Genomic DNA, 24856 nt, shown 5'->3' with positions numbered 1-24856 from the left:
CACAAGTACAAAAGCCCTCCAATGATGCTTCTATACTTAGTCGGATCTCCATACTCCTTGTCATCCTCAACTCCTTTTCCTTGTGGTGTAAGTGGGTTGCTTACACTCTTGCTGTCTCGCATCCCAAACTTGTCTACAAGTTTGTTTGCATACTTTTCTTGTGAAAGAAATATGCCTCCATCGTCTTGAATTACTTCCATTCCAAGAAAGTAGTTCAACAATCCAAGATCCACCATCTCGAATTCTTTCTTCATGTTCTCCTTGAATGTGTTGATGCTCTGAATGTTGCTTCCTGTGATGATTATATCATCCACATATAGACTCACGATCAACACATCTCCTCCTTGCTTCATGATGTATAAAGCCGCATCATTCATACTCCTCTCAAAACCGTTTTGAAGAAAGTATGAATCTATCCTTCCATACCATGCCCTTGGGGCTTGCTTTAAACCATATAAAGCTTTGTGTAGCCTTAACACCTTGTGTTCCTTCCCGTGTGTCACATACCCAGGCGGTTGTGTGACATACACTTCTTCCTTGAGGTCGCCATTGAGAAAGGCTGACTTCACATCCATCTGATACAATCGCCACTTCATCTGAGCCGCATAGGCAAGTATGGCTCGTATTGTATCATGTCTTGAGACAGGAGCAAACGTCTCAAGGTAGTCAACACCATACTCTTGAGAGAACCCTCTTGCAACTAGCCGCGCCTTGTGCTTGATGTGATTGCCGTTTGCATCGGTCTTGATCTTGTAGATCCACTTCACACTTATCACATTCTTCTTCTTTGGCTTGTCCACTAGTTCCCACGTCTTGTTCTTCTCAATCATGGCTATCTCCTCATTCATTGCTTCTCTCCATTCCTTGGTACCACACGCTTCATCATAAGTGTATGGTTCTTCATTTGCATGAAGACAAGCTTCTATAGCTTGAGCCGCTTCATCAAGCTCTACTCTCGGTGCCCTTTCCATGATATCAACCATGGACTTGAACTTCCTTGGTGCCTCAGAAGTTTCTTCATCTCCACTACTAGTATCATGATCATCATTTTGAAAAGAAATAGGACTGAAAGTACCTCCAAATTGTTCCTCAGGACTGGATGCACCTTCGGTTTGTTCCTCAGGACTGGATGCACCTTCGGTTTGATCCTCAGGCGAGTGAGAGTCTTCCATAGACAACTCCAATGTCTTCCTCACTTCTTCTTGCCTTTTCCAATCCCACTTCTTTCCTTCTTCAAACTCGACATCTCTTGATACTTCAATCTTCTCATTCTCCAAAATGAGAACTCTATAGCCTTTGGATTGGTTGCTATATCCAACAAAGACTCCACGCTTTGCCTTGACGTCTAGCTTCCTCCTCTTTTGATTTGGGATATGTATGTAGCATATGCTACCAAACATTCTCATGTGTGACACATCTGGCTTGTGTCCACACCACTTCTCTATAGGAGTGACATCTTCTTCTATTGCCTTTGATGGCAGACGGTTTTGAAGATATGAGGCAGTGTATACCGCTTCTGCCCATAACTTGAGCGGTAAGTCTTGCTCTGCCAACATCGATCTAGCCATCTCCACCAAGGTCCTATTCATGCGCTCCGCTGCACCATTTTGTTGTGGTGAATAAGGCAAGGTGACTTGCTTATTGATTCCTTCTTCTTCACAGAACCGGTTGAATTCTCGTGAAGTGAACTCACCACCTCCATCTGATCTCAGTGTCTTGATGGTACAATCCGACTGCTTCTCCACCATTGCTTTGAACTTCTTGAACAGTGAGAATGTCTCTGACTTTTGCTTCATGAAGTATACCCAACACATGTGAGTATGATCATCCAAGAATAGCAAAAAGTATCGGCTTCCATCAACAGACTGGTGCTGCATCGGCCCACATACATCCGTATGTACAATCTCAAGCTTCTCTCTTGTCTTAGTTTGAGATTCCTTTGGGAAGCTTTTGCGTGATTGCTTTCCAAGTCTACACGCCTCACATGCTTCCTTCTTGACTTTAAACTTTGGTAATCCCTTTACCAAGTTTTTGTCCTGCATTTGTTGCAACCTTTTGTCGCCTACATGACCAAGTCTTTTGTGCCATGTCTCCATCTTTCCTTGCTCACTAGCGCTCAAGGCTTCTTCTACCTGAGCCGAACTCATCCTGATTCGATAGCTTTTGTGAGTCATTGGGATATCCATTATCCTCCTTCCTTTTGCATCATCTATGATGCATCTCTTCTCTTGGAAACTCACCCGGTATCCGCTTGAAACAATTTGTGGAACACTCAACAAATTTTTTGCCAAACCCGGAACCAAGAATACATTTCTGATGGTCTTCTTGCCACCTTTGGTCATGACGGTAATGTCTCCTTTACCGGCTGTCATGACTGTGCTTCCATTTCCAATCTTTATTGGAACCTTGATACTCCTATCAAGCTTTGAGAAGTAACTCTCCTCCTTTGTCATATGATTAGTTGCTCCACTGTCTACTAACCAGACATCTTCCATCACTGTTGTTGCTGCTTCGCTCGCACTGAACAACATGTGATCTTCATTTGAATCTTCTTCGAGACTCACATGTGCCTTCTCTTTCTTCTTTGAGTAGCACTGATTTGCAAAGTGGCCTAACTTGCCACAATTGTAACACTCCTTGTTACTTCTGTGATCCTTCTTTGGATCTTCCTTCTTCTGTTTCCTCCAACACTCGCTCTCATTGTGGTTGTTTCTCTTGCAGAAACCGCACCACTTCTTGCCTCCTTGGCGCTTTGAGTTGTCTTGTGTAACACCAGAATTTTTGTGTTTAACACGAGCATCGAATGCTCCTTCACTGGTGCTTTCTTCTCTTGCAGCCAGCCTTGCTTCATGAGCCTTCAAGATCCCGATCAACTCTGTCATCTTTGTTGAAGTCAAATCGCTTGTTTGCTCCAACACACTGACTATGCTATCGAACTTGGCTGGGAGAGAGATGAGTATCTTCTGTATGAGTTGAACATCTGACTTCTGTTCACCATGATAAGTTAATTGATTTGCCAATTCAACTATCTTATCTGTGAAGACCTTAATGTCTTCATTCTCATACATCTTCAGATTCTCATACTCCCTTCGCAATGTTTGAAGTTTAATCAAACGAACTTGAGGAGAGCCTTCATACTCCTCCTTCAATGCATCCCACGCCTCTTTGGATGTTGATGCTGCTGCAATCCGTGAGAATATATGATCCGATACAGCAGTTTGCAAGATTTGCAAAGCCAATGTATCGTTCATCATCGCTTCTTCTCTAAGCGATCTTGCCCTTGCTGTTTCAGGGGTTTCATCCACTTGTGCTGGTGGGGCTGCTACGCCTTCTTCAACCACAGACCATAACTTCCTGGTCTTGAGAATGGTTGTCATCTTGATGCTCCAGAAGTCGTACTTCTCTCCATCAAATATGGGGATTACTTGATTCTTCATCGTTTCGAATGATTCCGAAATCGTATGACAAAATCCTCTAGCCTCCTTTTCTCCACGCCAAGTGTTTCTCTTACTAGTGCTTTTTCCTTTGTCCTCTCAAACGTAAAGCTCTGATACCATGTTAATCTTTTACCAACCGCTTGTGTTACACAACGATCACAATGTGTTACACACGAGTTCGAGAGAAAGAATAAGATAGACGTTGCAGGCTTATAAACTTTTCTGAAAATACTTTTGTATTATTGAGATTCGGTGATATGTTTACAACAGATGATTGATCTTTATATAGAGATCGAATCAATACAAGTATAAGAGACACAACTCTTTATACTAAAGGACACAACATGAAGAGTTACAACTCTTTGTGTAATAACATAAATAACTAACTTATGTAAATGTATCAAGGAGAGATTAGATTATAGTTTAACAGATGTTAATGTACAGTTTTGTGCCTCTCGTGTTACATTTACGGCTTCTAGTCTTTAAAAATATGCTGGTTCCATCAAAGCCAACTTAAAGAGGAGGAATGACTCACTTAATTGACATATATATAATGTCTATCTCTTCAGGAGCACTGCATGTCTTGTAGAGGATCCGGTGTTGTGGAAGCCACAAATACGGCTGCAGTTGTGATCCCTGAGGGGTTTTCTGTAAATTTCATGCTTTTGTTTATCTTTAACTTGATTTTGGTTCTTAAATATGCCAGGCATGCTATGAAATGATGGTAATATATCATTGACATTGTTACGTTGCTTTCGCTGAGGATTTGTGTGGTTTGGATTTATCCCAATTTATATATTGGTTACACTTGCTGTATAGCTCGCCTTTTCTTTTCCTTCTTCTTAAGATTATGCTTGGCTATAGTGCACTTTCTCGTCAACTGTCTTTTGTCTGCACTTGATATTCAAAGAAAATTTAGAACTGTGATTTTCGAGTATCATTTTACATGAGTTTGCTGGACAAGATAGTGACTTTGGTTCTAGATAACATGATTCTGTCTTGCTTATTTCTTTTCAATTACTTGACCACAGGGGTGGGGTCTGAAGCTATGGTCGTAATCCAAGGTGTTGGTCATGCAAGATTAAGAAAAAGTCAAACCTCTGGGGACTTGTATATCAAATTTAAGGTTTGTAAATGCATCAGTATCTTCTTCAAATTTTAAACTTTGTACTTTCTTGAGACGTTAGATAAGTTTTGAATCAAACCCAGCCTTGACACTGATCTACCAATATGCATCTTATCTTAAGATGATCAATTTAGTCTTCAGAAAAAGAAAGTTGCTGCAAGCGTCAAAGTCATATTATGTCATATTGACTTTAAATGTGTTCATTCTAAAAATAATATTCCATTGTTCACTAATTTAAATGTGATGGATACCCTATTGTGTTTGCCCGGTTGTCACTATATAATCAAGACTTATTACATGTAGCGAATAGATTGTTTACGCTATCAGAGCTATCTTGTAAGATCCATAAGTAGTCTTATATTTCTATCATCATTCTTGCCTCATCTATGGTCTTACAGCATACTGCATTTCCTTTGACGATAAGTATCTAATCTTCTTCTCTCACAGGTTTCTAATGATTCGACATTCTCCAGAGATGGCTCAAGAAATTTATGGGGATGCTAATATTAGCTTTACACAAGTAAACACACTGGTGATTCCTGAATCTTGGACTATAAGCAGAGTAGTGGTACCTTCTAAACTTATACTTTTCCTGCATAGTGGCACTATATGGTCAAAAGTCTTATATAACTGCCAGTTGATAAAAGCTCCGCATTAACATATTATAGGCACCGCCCTATGACACAGTAAAACCTCTAGAGGACATAGAGTCATAGACTAGATAAAAGTTTTCTGCCGTCTATCTGAAAATTATTGAGTGGTGTTCACCAATTAGTTTACCAAGTATAATAATGTTAGCATCTTTATCATTATGTGACTCACTTGTCCTTTAACTAACTAGATAATGTAGAATATATGTTCCAACTCATCTGATGGCACCCAGTGATAAACTCAAGTGCATGCTACTGCTATATTTTTGCCACTCAGCCATACTGCCTTAGAGGTTTAAGCTTTCGTTGCAAATTGCTTTTTACACTACCTAAATTATTCCAATATGGTGCATCATTTCATGTCTTATTGTTCACGTTGTTTCTAATATATATCCCTTAAGACATACTTTACATGTCTTGAAAAACTTATTTGACAGGCCATTTTGGGAGGCAAAGTTGTGGTGTCAACACCATCAGGTAAGACAGAGATAGAAGTAAGATTCCTACCCAGTGAGATCTATAATATATTTTGTGTATGGATCTCTACAATTTTGGTATCTACAACTTGCAACTGAGTTCCAACTTCCAAGTTTGTTTTATCCTCACTGAGAGGGATGGTTTAGATCTCAAGCCTTTGGAGATACTAGAGGTGAATTTTTATTGTTGCAGATACCAGAGTGAGCTCAGCCTGGCGAACTTCTTGTCTTAAGAGGCAAAGGTACATTTAACTATGATCAGTCTATATGTTGCACCTTCTTTTTGTTTGGTACTGTTTAAGATCAGGACTATACAAACAAGGATATTTTGTATCATGGAGATCAGCAAGTGCTATTCCGTGTTAACACTCTTCATATGTAAGATTTTTTATATTTTGGAGTTCAAGCTGATTATGCTATGCTAAAATTTTTGCTGTTGTCCAGAACAGACAAAAGATACTTATGGTTGCTCTAAAAGTAGAGGCTTTTCAAATAATTTCGCTGGGAGTTTGTTTTGTTTCTTTTGATGCATGTTACTTGGCGTCTAATCATTAATTGTTTCTCCTCTAGGTCTTATTCTAAAAGTTAATGTTGATTTTCTCAGCTTCTGATGTCTGGTGGCATATGGATGTGTTTGAGTTCTCTTATTGTGTTGTTGTTGATGTGGGATTTCTGGCATTTTATGATGCTGTGTATTATTTTTTTCTGTATTTTCTAGTGAACTAAGCGAACGTCAGCGTGCTATACTGAAAGAGTTAGCAAAGGAAGAAAATCAACACTGAATTGAATAGTCCTGCTGAAGGAAACTGGTGGTGCGTACATGCATTTTGAATCTGCTTTGTGTTTATTATAACGTAGAGGAATTATCCTTATATGTTATTGATGGATTTTCTAGGCCTTGCTAGAAAGAATAAACAGGAAAGAAGTATGTAAAGCATGTATGTATTGGTATAAATAGGCTTGTTTTTGATGTATTCAAGTTTCAATCAAATAACTAGAATCTCTAGGGGAAGCAGTATGAGTGAAAGATATGTGGTTAGAAAAAGCTAAAAATATTTGGGTGTGGTTGTCTTAAGATTTTTCCTTTGCATTGTGTTTCAACCGAGTGTTATCTCCTCTTACTGGTGATAATGAAGAATCATACAAATGAACCAAACAGGCTTTACCAGAAGCTCTACTAGCTGAACTTACAGGTGGGACTGGTCCTCGAATTACGCGATTTATCCACAATGGTGATGTGGCGTTATTGTTGAACAAGTTAATGTGATGAAACCTCCATCAAGATAGATGAAAGCTAAAAGCAACCAGCAGAAGACAACACAAGACTAACTTTGCAATTTTTCTGTCACAAATTCATTTGAGTAGTATAAAAGGTAAAAAAAAAGCTTCTTAGAGTTGTGTGTTTGGCATATAGTTCCAAGCTGTTTAATATCCTCTAATCTAATAACAGTGTAACAGGGATGAAATGAAGTAATAAAACCTTTATGATGTCTTTCTAAGCTCATGTGTTTAAGTTTTAACACTCAGTAATTCTCGTTCTTCTAGGCAAAGAATTCAGTTGTGCCTCCTCTTGTATTCTTTTATCCTTGTCGGCTTTGATCTCACCATAAAAATAAGAGACAAAACCCCAAAGGGACAGAGCAAGAGAAAGACCCTTTTCTTTTTGGAACTTCTCATGGTAGAAAATAACAGCTAAAACCTCTGTGATTGGCAGAAGAACTGATATCATTATACCAGAGACAAGAGACGATGCACAGAAGATCAAACCAATGGCTCCTAAGAAGAACCCTTGCCATATTATGGCTGAAAGTACAGCCACCACATAGAACATTGCCTCTCCAAGCTTGAACTCTCTTGCTTCGTTTGGTAAAGCCTGCAAATAATTAAAAAAAAAAGGGTGAAGGACTCAGGACATGAGTCAAAAAAACATCTGATCTGTTTCAAAGAGTAACATACCTTAAAATCACCAGCGATGAGCATACCAACGAGGCTGACTAAAGAAGCAAGGAAGCACAAAATCATCTGAACCTCAAGCACAAGCGTATAGCTCATGGGTTGTTTAGCTTTCTGGTAAGCAAGTTCCACTAACGGCAATAGAAATGCATACATAACAGCGGCTGCTACAGTCACCAAGAACCCAACCATGTACTGCTTGTGAGTCTCATGAACCGGCTTATCAGTTTCCGTATGCATGCCCAATACAGCAGCTCCAACAGTCAACAACACAACAGCATTGATGGTAAAAGGAGTAAACTTATGGCTGACCATGAAATACGAGAAGATAGCTATGAAAGCTAACTGTGAAGCAATGATGAGAGTAGCTGTTGAAACCGGGAGATAAGCTATGCCATATGCGTATAAGTAGTTATCGAACCCTGAGAGAATCCCTATCAGAATCGCAGCCATAAGGAGACGTGGTTTAATTAGAAAGAACCGTGTATTCTCCCCTTCATTGTTGTTGCTTCTGCGCCGGTTAAGGTAAGAGAAGAAAAGAGGAATGAATATGATCGGAAAGCCAGCGGTTTCAAGAAAAGTGGAGAACCAAATCCTGTGGCCACCATTGTTGAAGTAGAGACGCATGATCAGAGGACCTCCACAGTTTCCTATGGCCAGAATGATACAGTTTATGATCACAAGAGCCCTCGCCATTCTTGTCTCCTCGATTGAATTTTCAAAACGAGATAGATGGTTTTGATTTCTGTGAGCAATGAAACTTTAGGGTTGGTGTTGTAGGAGTTACGTTAGTTATAAAACAAACAAACAGACATACAAACAAACAGAAGCTACTTACTGTCTTTTCTCTCAAAATGATTATGTTATGATCTTTGTTTCTTAGATTTGTATGATCTTTGTTTTTTTTGTTTGACCTAGCGATGATTTTTCCTGTTTTATCTCCACAAATCTTGTTATCAGTTATATTATGTATCAAATAAAAAACGTTGGAATTAGTTAGTCAAAGAAAAAAACATTGTAATTATCTCGTGGAGCTGTTACTATTCATACTAATTAATATCATGATTTTATCTACATATTTTTACAACTTGAAATAAGTCTCACTCTCCTAATATAGTGGAAGAACATTAATAAAATCAGAATATTCGTTCTATAATTGGAAGATTTATCTTTGATTTCTTAGCTTTTTGACATTAATGCAGATCCTTCGATTTAGATACAAACTGACTGATATTAAAAGTCTGAAAAGTTAATCTTTGTATTATGATTGTGTAGAGATTTTTGAACGTTTATTCAATTTGTTTTAATGATATATGTAATTACTAGGGTCGGCCCGCCCTACGGGCGGAATATACTTTATTTGTGAATTCGAATTTTATTTTTTATATAATTTGGTAGTTTATGTTATTTTACTTAACGTTTGATGTTTACTTATTTTTGTCACTCATTTTTGTCTTTTTATTGTTGTCAAAAATATTTTTGACATTATATTATTTTAGTTATTAGTTTTCTTTTTTTTTGTTATGTTTTATAATGATAATACATTTTATATTATTTTTGCATATGTCTAACTATTTTTTTTATTATTGTTAGAGATTATAAGGTTATATTAGCATGATACGATTTTTTGAAATGGTATACATTTGTTAAATGTTTGCTCAACTTTTTTTATATATAGTAAGTATATTCGAGTTTTTATTGTTGTGGTTAGGTTTAGTACTCAAGACATCAATCATTTTACATTTTGTATATGTTGAATGTACTTGTATTTTTAATAAAATTTTATTATTCAGTTTCAGTGTATAATTAGTGGCTGTTTTAATTATTCTATTACCTCCTCATTATTTTTATTTGCTATATCAAGTAATACATTATTTTAATTTTAAATTACTATAAATTTATTATGGGACAGGAAAAACATAATATAATATATATATTAGTTTAAAATGTATCGTGTGCTATAATTTTGGATCAAGATACATACATTTATTGAATCATTACGTGTTTTGTGTTACATGTTGTTAATACTTGTTTTCGTTGGAAGATGTTGGTTATAAAGCTTCTAAAAAAGACTGAAGAGAACTCCACTAAATAGTGAAGAACAACAGAGACTAATCACCATGGCAACAAATCAATAAGAGACTCCTTGATGTAAATCACAGTACGTCTTAGAGCATTGATGTTTTTCCAAGTTCTCCTTCAGTCCCTGACACCAATCCAGAAGAATTTGAACTCTTTTTCATTGAACTGGCTGAGGTATGACGCCACATGAACAACAGTAACATCATACAAAGTTGTATGGTAAATAAAAAAGAAAGCAGACACAATTATATTTCTTAGTTAGTACTCAAGATGATCTTTCCACATAATCATGATGTCCCATAATAAACAGAAACAAAGTGTTGAATGGGTTGGGTTGATTTTGTCGCATCTGAGATGCACATCTCCCCATCTGAAAATATTATGACTTTGCCTCGAGGTTGCAGGTTCGAATCATACAAATGTGTTGGTAAATCATGATCGGGTAAATAGTGTTATTCTTTATTTTTGTGAGGTCCGTTGGAATATAAAAAAACATGCTGGAGGCGTCAGCCTAAGCGAAGCAGTATGAGAAATAAAATAGAAGGCAAACTTGTCGCTTTGATATTGAATTCGTATCCCTTATATATTAAAAGAGAAACATTGTAATAAATGCATTCACACTATAATAGACACGTGGCAGCCTCACAATGATTTGATAATAAATATGTTAACGCGTTCACACTATATTTATAAATGTGTTCACACTATGTACTTTGCGTTTTTTTAATATAAAACTCACATACATAGTTGCAATAAAACTCTTAATTTTTTGGTTCAAATAAAAATAAATAACGAATCAAAATCCAAACTATATATATATATATATATATATATATATATATATATATATTATTTTATTGTTTATGGATAAAATTGAGTAAAATATTCATTATCCGTTTTGATTTGAACCAAAAAATATAGATATCCGTAACTCTACGAAACAAATCAAATACTAAAATATAATATCCAAAAAGAAGCAAATCACAAATACCATTTAGGAACATATATCTAATTCGATCTGTTATATGGATTTATATACATATATGTAAAGAATTATATATATATATATATATATGTTATATATATTATACTTTATATCACTTTTACAATATTTTTATGAATTAAATTTATTATACTAGGTACTAGAATTTAAAAAATTTAAATAATGTTTTATTTTTGTAATAAAATGTTATTATTAAAATTTTCAATTATTTTTAAAATTTTATTTTATTTTATTTACGGATCAAATCAGATATTCTTTAAAATTCCAAAATATTTCGGATATCCGAGTCACCGAATATCTAGGTGGCTAAAGATCGAATCGACACGAATGCTTCCAAATACCCAGATATTTGATTTGTGCCCACCCCTATTTACAGATACAATTTTATTTTCTTTATATGAAAAATGACTAATGGCAAAACCTTTTTATTTTAAATTAATTTTAGTTTTACTTTTCATTTATTATTTTGAGCAAAACAGTCATTTAATATTAATTAACAATATCTTTATATATTTGTCAACTATTTGTATATACTTTTAACATACACATATATGTGCACCTTGATGTGAGCACATTGTAACTAAGTATTTACCACAACTGAAGTATCTAATTTTTTTGAAAGTTGGAATATTTTTTCTTAATGTTTCTTTCACTACCGACAAAATTGTAGTGAAATGATTTGTCTTAATAATTTTTTTTTCTTAAATTATTATCTGTTTAAAAACTATAATATGAAACTATTGGTTCGACATGACGACTATCTAAAATTCATAACATGAAAACAAACAAATAATATTAATTTTTTGTTTTTACCGGAAAAAATCAAAAAAATCAAACATTTTAGCCGAATAAACGAAAATAAATATTAATTTAAAATAATAGTTATATTTTAGAAGATTAAAAACCAAAAAAAAAACTTAAAACCGAACAATATCCAGATTAAACAGATTTAATGTATTTTTATTAAAAATAACGAAACTAATAATCACATCCCGCGCAAGGCGCGGGTTATTACCTAGTTAGTTTAATATATGTTATTACAGGTTGGTCTATACATGTGGTGTGTCATCTCGGTCTGTCTCCATCATATACTATAATCATAAGAGTCACCTTAAGCGTGGCTATGTTCACTACTGCCGCTGGCCTAATCCGTTGCACTTAACTTGAGGCTTTTAGAGCAGACGCAGGATACACATGTAGCTCATGGCATATCACCTGGGATGTTGTTCCATCCCACCCTGTCCAAACGCATTAAAATATGTTAAGTACAAAGTATGAGAAAGAGGAGATTAACATGTAATGCAAAATTTTCAGTATTGGGAAGCTGGTGGCGATCAAACACAGCTGACTGAGTATGTCGCATCTGAGACACATCTCCACACAATACCTTCAACGTTTGCGAATTTTAAAATGTTAGTGGGAAAATGGTAGATGGTTTATTTGGTTAGTGTTTTGAAAAGTGAGGAGTAATTTAAATCTATGGGGCAATACCTAAGAACACCAGAATCCTCGCTGAAGCTTCCTTGAACATTTGGAGCAGGAAATGTAGTACCATCCATTAGTGGTTTCAATGGCTTCTATTTTACTGGTGCAAAGAAACTAAGCAGCCTGTGGTGGAAAGAAGGAACGTTAATAATCTAGTAGTTACGAAAACATATAGCACACGAATGGGTCCCTGAAGTTGCATTCAAATATTGGCGTTCTGCAAGTCTAGTTGACGTCCTACAAATAGAAAGGTTCTGAGGAAGCTGTTGACCTCCTACAAATTGTTGGGATTAATGCTCGTTGCGATAATTACCTTAGGCTTCACACCGACAGAGCTAGCCTCTCTGCTCCGCTTAGTTGGCAAACCAGCTAACTGGGCCTGTCTCTCACGGCGTTTTGCAGCAGGGACCCTGTACTCTTCATGTGGGTTTGATAATCAAACCCTCGGCTCTTGCAAAAAGTACTGCATCTCATATGAGGAAAATCTTTCTTGGCTTGATTCCCACAGTCTTGGCAATTCAAGCTTCCTTGCCTGGTTACCGTGAACCTTCCCGTGGAGGATCTCACCGGAGACGACGTTGAAATACAAACTCTGATTACTACTCCGGTTATTTTTATGGCTGCTACCACTTGGAACCATACCAAAAGAGTAGAAATTTGTAGGAGGAGCCACGTGGTTTTGTTGTTCTTATTATTGCTAAAAATATTGGGGGTGGCCAGAAGAAATATCTCTTGACTCCAAGCAAGTAATCTGCTGAGAAGTTATCAGACGTGATGTTTCTATAAGAAAATCTCCAAGGCATGGCCTCCCGTTCTGTTGACAGAACAATGTGATTCAGACGCAGCTTCAGAAAAATGGCTATGAGATTTAAAAGTTTTTATCATACCTCTGGAAGAGCTTCAAGGTATGCTTGTGGGAATTCCATTTCAGCTAAAGCGATGCTGTTGATTGACATACACACTTTCAACATTTGGTTAGTGCTCATTGCGATAATGACCTTAGGATTCACACCGACATCATCTAACTTTTGGTGAAGTTGGCTGGCCTGCACGTCAAAGACACTTAGACGGACAATAGTAGATCTGCGTACATGTTCGGGAATAACAGAAAATGAATTAAATGGACGTTCTGATGCAGCTTTCAAGTTTGGGAGCATACAATCAAACCAAGATGATACATAAACAGTGAAGTAGTTCTGAACACACACAATGTACCTGTCATTTTGGATGGTCGCCATTATGCCCTATGATGTCTGCAAGGAAAGTGTAACAGAGTATGGACATTTTTATGGGGAAGCATATAGATTTATTCCGAATGTAAGTTAAGAGACAGACCTGGAAATTCGGTATTTGTGTTTGCCAATGCCATGAGTTGTACATGAACCTAAAGAGCTCCAGAGGTAATGGAGAAGGTCCTAACGGAATCTCAACAAACTTAGTTAGGTCAATGAAGCGTATGTCGACTGGCGATACTTGAAGTGGTGGTTGCTTCTCGTAAGATCAAGCCCACTGAGCTCGTAAACAGCTCCCGCTTTCAGCAAATGTTCGGAAGTGTTAAGTCAATGAACAGAGATGGAACTTTGGAGAAGCCTTGACTGAAAATTGGGAAAAGCATGAAGAAAGGTAGCCTCCCAGAATAGCAGCAGTCTAGCCTCGACAACAGATGAATCTGGACTTCAGATCGGAAAAAAGTCCTTGAGTTAGCCACTAAGAAGTGCGGTGAAGAGATTGTGATTACCAGAAGACAAATACAGACCTATTTATACCCGACCTCACAGATCTAGCCGACGCAAACAACGCATTGAAAAACTCGTAGTGGGGGGCTTCAATTGATGGGATTAATCGCCTAAAAACCATAACTCGATCGTTTCATGGACGGTGAGGAAGCTCGATAGTCACCGTTGCAGCGTAAGGAAGAGAAGCGAAGAACAGATATTTTCACAAATAAAAATTAGGGACAAATGAAGAAGCGCTGCATTTTGTGGTGTCGTACACGTGTCAGCACAGCAGCTCTCGACTTTATGCGCTGGCATCCGACGTGGAGGCACCAGGATTGAGAGAACTGTACTTTATATATAAAGACTAGGGTCGGCCCGCCCTACGGGCGGGATGTGTTACATTTATATTTTTTATTATAAATATATGATTGTTAATATGTAAATCTATGGCAGGGGTTGGTTTTCAACTGATCTTGTAGTTGGTTTGTTTGTGTCAAGTTTAGATCGATGGATGGACGATCGAAAACGAAAAATCATGTTCTTTGAATTAGTTTTGAAATTTTTTAGTTGGGCTTTATTATTTAAAAAATCGTGGTCGTCTGCTGCATATAATAGAGTGCGATTTGGTTGAGCGAGTGCATTGGTGAAAATAATATGAGTGTTAGTTGGCTATGCAGATTCCATGTTTGATTGGACATGATATTCGTACATGTACACTTGGAGGTTTACAATGTAGGGTTCTCGTGTTTGTGGAACTAAATGAATATTTTTCATGTATTATGTTAGTTTTTTTTTTACATTTCCATAAACTGATTACGATTTATGTTTTGTTAGTTTAGTTTGAAAACCTAACTTCGTATTTACCATAGAAAAGAAATGGGTTGAATTTTATTAATTATGCTACTTTAAATAGAAAATGGTGACTATTATCTGCGATTCAATAATTTTGATGGTAAATGATGAAGATCATCTTAATAGAGAGAGAAAATATAAAATTTTGGAGAGAAGATAAAGTACTTTTTCAAAAAAAAAAACCGAAGAGGATAAGTTGTATGTTTTTTATAGTTCCGTAAACATGAAAACTGTTTCACAAAAAAACAAACCAACTAAAAGAATACTCAAAATAGCTAAACAAAACATTAGATAAAGCCGTCATGTTGAATGTTGATTTCATATCTGAACTATCGCTGATTGCTTTTCTTAGATCATTCCTCATATTATGCAGGTTGATGAATTATAACGTGAGAGAGATGGTCTGAGGCAGTTTTGAAATATGATCGCTGCTAGAAAGTGTAAAGTTTTTTTTTTGGAAGCATTCTAAACTGGATAACTTGGGTGATAAGAAGAAAAATCAAGAACAGAGACAAAGGAGAAGCTGTAGATTTGATACATTGCTCCAGGCATACTTGGACATCTTGCTATATGAAAGAGATGATTTAGATTAGAGAGACCTAGCCATAAAAGGTCACAGAAACTTTTAAGCGTAGAGTCACTATTCCATTATATAAGAGAATATTTACAGATAATATTTAATTGGTCTCTGATGATAAAAACACCGAAAGCTTCTCTTAGTAGTAAACGCTGAGATTTCTTTTTTGAAAGACAAACGGGAGAAGGATCGCAAGTTACGTTCCTCCCGTCTCATCTGTACCAAACATGTAAGTTGCACGCATTGGTAAAACCGTAAAAGTAATCCAGGGACCAGCCTTGAGCGGTATCAGTATCACCATCATGATCCCTTCATGAACCAGAGTTAAATTCGTAGAAGTAGCTAGTCACTTTAATAACAATAAAATTTTGCATAATCTTAGCAACATACATAGTAGCCAACCAGAATATTAAATAAGGAACAAAGATGAGAGAAAATTACAGGAGCTGCATTATTGATAACGGAAAAAACCCGCTGGAGATTACAATTAGCTTTGGTAATAAAAACACCACTCATCTCTTTTACAAAAACAAAGATAAGATTCAAAGTACTTGGAGATGACATTGCCATGGGAGATTACATTTTCATTTATTAAAATGGGTACATTGCTATATTATTCTTCCTTTTTACAACTGAAAAGATTCAAAAGTAGAACACAAAGTATTTCGTGGACAAACCGAAGAAACCAAAAAAAAAATTGAAGAAACCAAGGAGGCAAGGAATGACACCTTTAATCATGTTTCCGCAGCCTCAGGGTGTCATAAGAGCATGTGTTACTTCCTCTGCTAGCCACAATCCGGGAAAAAGAGTTAGCAACCAGGAATGAAAATGTTAAGCAACAAAGCAAGCTATAACATTAATGGTGTTATAGAGGGAAAGAGAGAATGGAACATTACATTCATTTGCTTCTGAACAGTTAGTTCTTGGTCTCTTATTTGGTCTCCCAACAAAGGCTGTGAAATCTTCTTCGACTACTTCCCTCAACAAAGAAACAGATCGTTAGAGAAATAATTAGACAGCTTGAGATAATCACTTGTATTGTACATAGCACAATCAGAGTTGAGAACAACCTGTGACAAAAACATTAATCAGACCTGCATGATAAATGGAAAGCTGATTCCAAAAATTAGAACTTCTATTCTCTGTTGACACAATGGTTTGGATGAGGTTTCTCTTATGATTTACCTTAATTCATTGGAAGTTTGACCCTATTTTCGCAGCTCCCTTGTGGTGGAGAAGTAGAACCATCATTAGAAGCCTTGCGTTCCGCTCATTCAGTGGAGTATCAATCTTGTAACAAATAAAAAGAACTGAGATTACAATTCACAGCAACCAAAAATATTAAAACCAAGAAAGATTATTTTTGTTTCCTTACTTGTACCATATGCGTTTGATTGACCCAGAAAGCTTTTCCATGTCGTTCGTATAAAGATCATTCAAAGATGCTGCCAGCTAAGTCCTATCCAATTGAGTGTCTTGATAGCTAAAAGCCTAGAACCTCTGCTTCTGTAATTCAATTTAACTGTAGCATCCATAGTACATAAAATATTCAACTGGAGGAGACGGAAACATTGATGTTGAACGCTTTTGATCCAGCTAAATAAGCCATATGAAGAGAAGGTAAAAGATTTGAGTCACTAACCAAAATTACCAAAATCCTTTTGCTTCCACTTACAATCCACGACTTGATATGCCTCAACGTTCTTATAGATCAATGTTGTTGCCTGACTTCTCACACTGCACTGCTTTCTTGAATTTTTCTGTATATGTGCAAGAGTGTGAAAATTAGTTTGTGGTCACTGTATGATGCAAAAGGCCCATAAACTCTTGCAAACCTTGACGTATGATGTCTTTATGTTGGCAAATCATCTTCACGTTACTTAAGGTCAATGTGTCACCTATTTAAAAAATTAGATGAGAGTAGTTAAATGCAAAAAATCTGTGTTTCCAGTTATAGCTAGCACAGTTTAAATTTAAATACAATGCGCAAAGTAAAAGAAATTCTTACTGAATTCATGACATCACGAAGTGTGCATCCAGACTCCGATAAAGATTTACTCAGGTGGGAGCTTCTTTGTGCTAGAAGCATGCTACCGAGGCGCGGCGAGGCTTACCTCCTGCAGAAAAGAAATTGAAAATATTACATCAGCCTGCTAGGCATTATGTAGGTCTAATCGCAAACCTGGATTACTTTGTAGAAACCACAAAAGCACATAACGAAAATTTCTCTTATGACATCACAATCAAAGAACGGCTTCAAAATTTCTCATTCAAAAGATGTCAAACAAAACTCTGAATAGGAAAGCTTGATAATGAGGATTTAACACACCAGATTTTTTTTTTTTGAATTATGAACGCAAGCTTTATACATAACAACCTGTGAATCCAATAGGAGCAATCCACTCCCATGAATTCGTCGCCACCGGACGTTCCTAGCTTCCCAGAACCGGAGCAATCGCACTTGAACGGTGGAGGGGCAGCGTCCGATCTTCAAATCATAAAGGAAGATTGATGTGTTAGATATTTTTCAGAAAATAAGATTACTAAGTTGTTTTGATGGATTGAGAAGTCGACTTAACCTCATGAATGACGGAAAACAAAAGTGGGATGAACCCTAAAATCAGATCAATCGACGCTTACGGAGACGCTTAGTGTGTTCCATATCGGCTTGGTCCCTTAAGCAAAACATAAAGCCCATAAAACAATAAAGCCCGTATCAATTGCAGACTCAATTAAATGAAACGCAGAGTTTAAAGAAATGGACACCTGTCACGCCCACAGAGCTCGAATTTCCTAGTTGGATGCTGAGGTGGCATCACCAGGAGAGAGTGAACTCTACTTTATATAATAAGATGTATGACTTTCCCTACCTTAGAATTATATCTTTGTCATCACTTCTTAGACCATTTACAATGAAAATGTTGAATAAATTTTTTGTAGTTGAATCATAATGAACTTGTTGAACAATGAAATTTGATGATATGAGTTATTTAGTGTTGAAAACATTCAACATTTGAAGAAGGATGAAGAGAAGACCACGATGTCATATGTTTGTTTCTAAAGATTTTTGAATACTGAAATCGTCGTGGACAGTCATATTATGCAATAATTGTTTTTTTTATCAAAGAATTTTACATTTACACCCTTTTAACATTGATTTTGTATTACGAAAAATATTACATACAACCGATAAATATATATGCCTTATGATAATTTATGTCTAATAGTTATCACTGAACAATACTTGCAATATACTGCCACTTTATAAAAAATTTATATGATTTTGCTAGTACCGGCCCTGGAAAGAAACGGAGGAAGCATCAGCTTCCTGCCTTCTTAAAAATAAATAAAATATCGGCTTTTAATTTTGCAAAGTCGTCATTAGTTCAACCAGAAAAACGTGTGTACTGTGTAAATTTCTGATCATGGGTTCGAAGCACGCAACTTCATTCTTTTTTTTATTTTCTTATAATTATTTTGGTCCAGTTTTCTTAAAGCTTCCGGCCCAAATTGTTTTACAAATTCCAGGACCGAGCCTGCTGATAATTATATGCCAAAAGTCTACCTTTACACTTGCCGAAATAATAAGATGAACACTATCACACATAATTAGAAAAGTAAACGACCTTCAAGCAACAACAGAGACACTAACTGTAAGAGGAGGCAATTCTGTCTCCGGAGGCTGACGTTTATTGAGAACTTGCTTCCGGATTTATACTCGTCGTAGGAAGTAAAAAACAAATCCCCATACAGAGAAAAGAGAGAGACACCTTTCTCCGGCTGAAACTTCTCTCGGAAACAAAGGACAGCCAGGAATTCCGTCACCCGAAGAAGAACACCAGAATGTTGGAGTAAGCTTGAAGTAGCTTGAGATGAAAAATCCTAGTGTATTATGGAAGTCTATAAGGATTATGAAATATTGATTTATGTTAAAACTAATGAATTTAGGAAATTATGAGTTCAATATATATGGAAATGCATATTGTGTTGCATAACATGATTTTGTGATTTGTGATTTGTGATTTGTGAGCTTTTGAGTTATTGAATAAGAGAAGGACTTCTTATTGTGATTCTATACAGTATACAGAAGCTAGAGACGACGCACCTAAGAAGAATCCCTGCCATACTATCCCTGTGAGGCTGTGATCATAATCAACGTGTAGTAAAACACTGGTTCTAGACCATCTTTTAACTAGTCTACTTTGAAGTTCGAATCCACACTTGTTATTCTTCGTGACAAACAAGGAATAAACTATCATTCCATCGACCATAATCAAACTAGTGGTGTTAGTTCACAATAAGCGAAATCAACAGTGACTTATACAAATCAACGATGAGTCTAAGTGAGATAACATTCCACGACTCCAGAGTTGATGTGAATTCTAAGCTTACTTTATTCCAGACTTGAAACAAATATCGGTACTGATTTTGACTCTCTGTACTCTGTAGCGTGTGTCGCATGTATTTCATGTGCACATGATAATGGATTGTTCACCCAAATAAACAGGTCATTATTATTCACCTACAAGTTAGTTTCTATTTAAAGTAGAAACATATAATCATGGCCAAGTAAAGATAAATTCATTTATTCTGATCAGATTTATGACAGAGCCTAAAGTTAGGGCCCATAAAGAAATAAATTTAAATCTAACGAATTGACATAGTGCCTGGTATGAATGCAGTGAAAGACCATATTTTCGTGTAGTACAACTGATAATTGATGGATACGCACATGACAATAACTTTATAATTTAATATCGTGTTCAAAAAATTGAATATAAATTTTAAATTTTGCAAAAAAAAAAAGTTGGGCGTAAAATTTGCATAGACGTACCTCTAAACAGTAGATATTTTTCTTATAATTTAAATACTTGTATAATTATAAAATACAAAATTTTGGATGATGAAGAGATAAGACTCCCTTTAAATACTCTTAAAGACCTACAAGTTCCATCTCGTAGTGAAAAAATCACTTTCAAAATCCATCAATTCAACATGTAAAAACTGGCTGTTCAGTATTCTCTGAAATATTCGTCTGATGGAAGATCATTACGTTCCACTTTTTTTATAGTTTCAGCCAAAGTCTGTGTATATATATATACATTAAAAAATGATTTTGAATCCTTAAGAATCAATAGAGAAACAAAACAAAAAAGAACATACTGTGTGTGGTAAATTTTGAACGTGTAATCGGTGATGAGAGTGACCATATAGAACCAACCTCTGTGCAAGGGACTTTGACTCTTTCAGTCTTAAGCTGAATCTGGTAATCTTACAGGCAAATTAGCTTTCCTGTGACCCCTTGCACCGGACCGTCTGTCTCTTCCCCGCCTCCTAGGCGGCGATGTTCTACCCGCTCTTCCACTCGAGACTTTTCTAGGCAAATCGCTGCTGATTAAAACTGGTGTAGGCAGTGACGGCGGTGGGGGAGAAAAAGTAGGCACTGGAGGCTTTTGCCTTGCGAATCTCTCTTGTTCTGCTCGATGATATCTCTGCATTAGATTGTTTGTTAAATTCAGGGTTCTCTTTACTATTTTTCCTTAAGGCTAAGTCAAAATGAAAAGAAGAAACTCACCTGAATAACAAAATTGCGTCTCTCGCAGTCAAGGAACATGCTTACTGTCCAGTTTGTTTTTGCAGCAATCTTGTCTCTTACTGTTGAGAAACTGATCTGATCTCTAGAAGTGAACCGGTCTACTTCGTTGAACCAAAGACAAGTGAATAGGTTGCTAATGGGAACATGCTCTCTTAAAATGACACAGCCCTCCGGAACGTCTGCATAAAAAAGACAATATAGTTTGTGTATAGAACATCGGTTGATCATGTAAAATGGATTTTGGAAAGAGTGAGGCAAAAGAGACATACCGCTTGTGATTGGGAGCTTAGCAACAGAATAAGGGGTTAGCCCTTCATTCTTGTAGAAATCCACTTGAAAGTCGATGGAGGCATTATCATATTTACCAGCAGCTTTATTTGCCTCAGCCTCCACGAAGACATCAAATCTTCTATAATGTTTTGAGATCGCAAACGTAGCATTTTTCCTCCACAAGAACCTGATGAAAAGAGAGGTCATTCAGATTGCTGCGGCCCACCAAGCCTAAGGTCTTTAAATAAAAGCATGAACTTATTTGAAACAGTTGAACATTTTTAAGTTACTGGAACATTAAGCACAAAGAGCTAGCTGCTTCAGGACAACTTATCTGAGATAGAGGTGTATCTAGCAGATTCTTACCATAAGCATTCACTAATATGACTAGAGGAATGTTTATTAGTCAGTAACAGCAGGAAGCAGCATAGCCAACCACAATTCAAGATGGTCCCAATATGGGAACACAAAATACAGAATTTGATAGATTCTGAGATTAATCTTAAAAGACAAACTATGATAGGCTTTACCTTTCAAGAATTTGATATGGATCAACGACAAGCTCAAGTTTTCCGTCAATCCATAAAGAATAGCGAGCATTTGGAAACATCCTATGAACAAGAAGCTTTGGCACCTACAAAGAGAACGAGGTATCAGCATATAAGTGGACTTTATAATGTTTCCCCTTTCCAGTAAACAACTTCAAGCCTAGTAAAGCAAGAAGGCTGCTGCTACAGCAGAGTGAATGCAATACATTTGGTGAAAGATTGTAAACACAAGGGGGAATATCCAGCATGTCACTAAACTCATGTTTTAATTTCGGTAACTGAATGCATAATTTCGTCATAGGAAAGAGAAGAGATGTGCATCTACCTTTCCATTGCGCCTTCCATCGGAATAAGGGAGATTATGAACAACAACAACTCTCCATATCCCTACTTTCTTGGTGTCGTTAAGGCCTCGTTCTCTCTTCAAAATTGATTCAGTTTCTTCATCAACAAACATGTAGAAGCAAACTGTTTCCTCCGAGTATTTACTGATATTTTGTGGGGCTTTTACATCATCAAAAGCATCTGAAAAGAGAAATAATCTTCATCAGAAACACATAAAAATTGGCAACACGACTAGAACGATTAATTACAAAATAAGATAAAGTATCACGTGTAGCACTACCAAATACAGCTGAAGCAACAACTACCCCACGGCACTGCTTCATTTCAAGAAGATCAGCCTCATCCATGTCAAAACCTGTATTTCGACCAGGTTGTGGCCCTTTGACAAACCTGATGGGAAAAAAAAAATACTAAGATGAGATTTAAAAAAAAAAAACAGACGAGGGGAATTAAAAAGACCACAAAGATGCTTACCCACAATGTACATTCATAGTTTCTTTAATGTCAAAAGAATCATTCCTATGTTTCAAAGTAGGATAACCACCAAAATCCGACCCTCCAAACTCTGTGTCTCTGTTTAGTGGCTCTTCATATATGTACGTTAAGTTCTTAAGAACAGGGGAAAACGAGGGGGCACTTGGCATCAAGGCGATAGCTTCTTCTACAGGAAGGTAACACACCGGGCATGCTGAAACCAAAACCAAGCAGAAGCATATCTCCGATCTTTTCAGCATCATCACAACAACAATCTTGTAGTAATCTCAGAGAAGAAAGATTAAAAAAAAATCAAATCTTACGGCGAGGTCCAGTTCTTTTTCTGTCGGCAGGTGGGGGAGGCAAGGTGAAAGTGTGACAAGGATGGCCTTGAGGAAGCGTATAGCCAAGAAAATGCAAAGGAGGAGGGGAAAATACAACATTAAAAGAAATATTGCGAATGTTGATGTTTTGCTCTTCATTAAACATGCTGGAGTGATTTACAACTGAACTGCCATTGAAATGCAGACTCGGAGGAACTTGAACTTCCTGACCATCTTCACCTGAACAACAATTCCAAATAGAATATTCTCACAACTTTAAGTAGTAGTAGATTCCAGCTCAAATAAAGCTTCTCAGTCATAATATATTCTCAGCATTACGATCATCACTCTACACAACAACGACTCCTCAATTCGAAGCCTAAACAGAACCTAGCCAATACGAATCAAACTTACTCCAATTAAGAATCATTACGATGATCTGACGGTTACCTTTGCCGACGAAGAGGACGCGAAGGAAGACGACGGCGGAGATCAAGAAGAGGAGCAGCATGCCAACCTTCTTACGGCCAGCGAATTTGCAGATCCAGTGAACAACACCTTCCCTCTCCCTCTCCTTATGCATCTTCGATGGTTTGGTGCGTATCGTAGTAGTAGTCAAAGTCTGGATAGGCAAAACGACGCCGTTGAGTCCCGTCTTGTCCAAGGAACCATAGCTACTGGATCGAACGCCCAATCCAGTCATCGCTCTCCTCCTCCTCCTCCTCAAATCATTCCATCAATTCCAATGTTCCAGATTCAAGAGAGCTCAAGCTTGCTCAAGTTCACCTAAATTGCGATCTGATCTACAAAACTCAGCTCAGAACGGATCACGAGGAAACGAGAGAATCTAGGGTTTGTGAATGGGGGTTTTTATATTTCACACGAATTTACAAAAACTGGGGAAATCTCTCTGAAGCAGCAACACACAAAAGGCCACCAAAAGTCACTCTTCCATACACACAAACAAATAAATAATTATGCTGTCAAAATTGACGAAGAACTAAATACTCTCTCCCTTTAATGAAATTCATTATTCCGCGTTAAACAAAACAAACAAAAATGGCAATTTCATACTTTTAATTATGTCTATGTGTAGTTAATATCTAATTAATTCCTACTTTTATTTTGTTTGTGAAAAATATTATTTTAAAAAATTTAGTGTATATTTTATTGGTTAATAATAAATCGATACTAAAGTGTTTCATGATTTTGCAATCGCTGTTGGTTTTAAGTCATAAAATAATTAAAATTATACATTTATGATACATTATAAAAAATTTAATGTGTGAAAATTCTTTAAAATTATTTTTTGATTAATGTATTAAGATAATAAGCCATGTTGTAACCCAAAATTTAAAACATTGTCAGAACAAAAATATGAAGATAATTTGTAAAAATAGGTAATTAATTGTCTGAATGTGAATGAAACCGTTGTTAGTTTTTGGTAAATTTATATAGTTATGTGAAAATATTTATTTGATGATTAGTGATGTGTCCATTTTTATATAGTTTACAAATCTACGAAAATTAAAGCACGCTGGTTTTAGTTTTTACTTACAATATACGTACCAAATCTGATTTCTTAAAAAGGAAATCTGATTTCTTAAAAGAAAGTTTTAATCTCTGTCTTTCTGTGAGGTTTAATTAATCATAACTCATCTTGGACTACTATAAAGGACATACGGCAGTTTGTTACTGCTGGGCCTTGAAATTTTAACATGTAATTAAAGTATACTCTTTCTGTTCTTTAAACATACATATTTTAGAAAAAAATTGTTTCTAAAAGATTTATTTTTTACATTTTCAATGCATATTTTATTAACTAATTGCAAATTTCAAAAAATTTAATTGCACTAATTAATTTTTTATTGGGTAAAAATTATGGAAAAAAGATAAACACAAAAAATTATGCAAATTTAATGTATTTTATTAAAATGTGTG

The 24856-nt window shown here is 36.2% G+C and overlaps 2 protein-coding genes and 2 long non-coding RNA genes across 22 annotated transcripts; all 4 read right to left on the bottom strand.

The window, feature by feature from the left end:
• Positions 1-5907: 5907 nt before the first annotated feature.
• LOC106356331 (purine permease 3-like) lies at positions 5908-8983 on the bottom strand. 2 transcript variants are annotated; one of them, XM_048736647.1, is made up of 2 exons: positions 7642-8983; positions 5908-7594 (listed from the first exon to the last, which is right to left on the bottom strand). In XM_048736647.1, exons 1-2 carry the CDS (start codon positions 8336-8338, stop codon positions 7206-7208), a joined length of 1086 nt encoding a protein of 361 aa, XP_048592604.1. In that variant the 5' UTR covers positions 8339-8983; the 3' UTR covers positions 5908-7205. The 2 variants fall into 2 exon arrangements, with proteins under 2 accessions (XP_048592604.1, XP_013651551.2); XM_013796097.3 differs by having other exon boundaries at positions 5908-7562; positions 7646-8981.
• A 2795-nt stretch (positions 8984-11778) lies between these two features.
• Positions 11779-13530, bottom strand: LOC106413144. Its single transcript, XR_007314867.1, has 5 exons — positions 13428-13530; positions 13100-13295; positions 12526-13026; positions 12219-12335; positions 11779-12114 (listed from the first exon to the last, which is right to left on the bottom strand). It is a non-coding gene; the product is annotated as an uncharacterized LOC106413144 (long non-coding RNA).
• A 2392-nt stretch (positions 13531-15922) lies between these two features.
• On the bottom strand, positions 15923-18077 carry LOC125576483. 18 transcript variants are annotated; one of them, XR_007314866.1, is made up of 9 exons: positions 17939-18077; positions 17737-17847; positions 17368-17476; positions 17195-17257; positions 16735-17119; positions 16545-16649; positions 16430-16472; positions 16256-16333; positions 15923-16141 (listed from the first exon to the last, which is right to left on the bottom strand). It is a non-coding gene; the product is annotated as an uncharacterized LOC125576483 (long non-coding RNA). The 18 variants fall into 18 exon arrangements; XR_007314865.1 differs by having other exon boundaries at positions 16256-16330; XR_007314863.1 differs by having other exon boundaries at positions 16430-16453; positions 17939-18076.
• Positions 18078-20395: 2318 nt separating this feature from the next.
• Positions 20396-23956, bottom strand: BNAA07G08570D (probable hexosyltransferase MUCI70). Its single transcript, XM_013797792.3, has 9 exons — positions 23366-23956; positions 22916-23155; positions 22593-22806; positions 22399-22508; positions 22099-22298; positions 21756-21859; positions 21225-21412; positions 20935-21134; positions 20396-20851 (listed from the first exon to the last, which is right to left on the bottom strand). Exons 1-9 carry the CDS (start codon positions 23616-23618, stop codon positions 20612-20614), a joined length of 1749 nt encoding a protein of 582 aa, XP_013653246.2. The 5' UTR covers positions 23619-23956; the 3' UTR covers positions 20396-20611.
• Positions 23957-24856: the final 900 nt, after the last annotated feature.

The sequence above is a fragment of the Brassica napus genome, chromosome A7, assembly GCF_020379485.1.
Source record: "Brassica napus cultivar Da-Ae chromosome A7, Da-Ae, whole genome shotgun sequence".
Classification (NCBI taxonomy): Eukaryota; Viridiplantae; Streptophyta; class Magnoliopsida; order Brassicales; family Brassicaceae; genus Brassica; species Brassica napus.
Note: the sequence above shows the minus strand (reverse complement) of the source record. Positions and strands in the feature narration are given on the sequence as shown.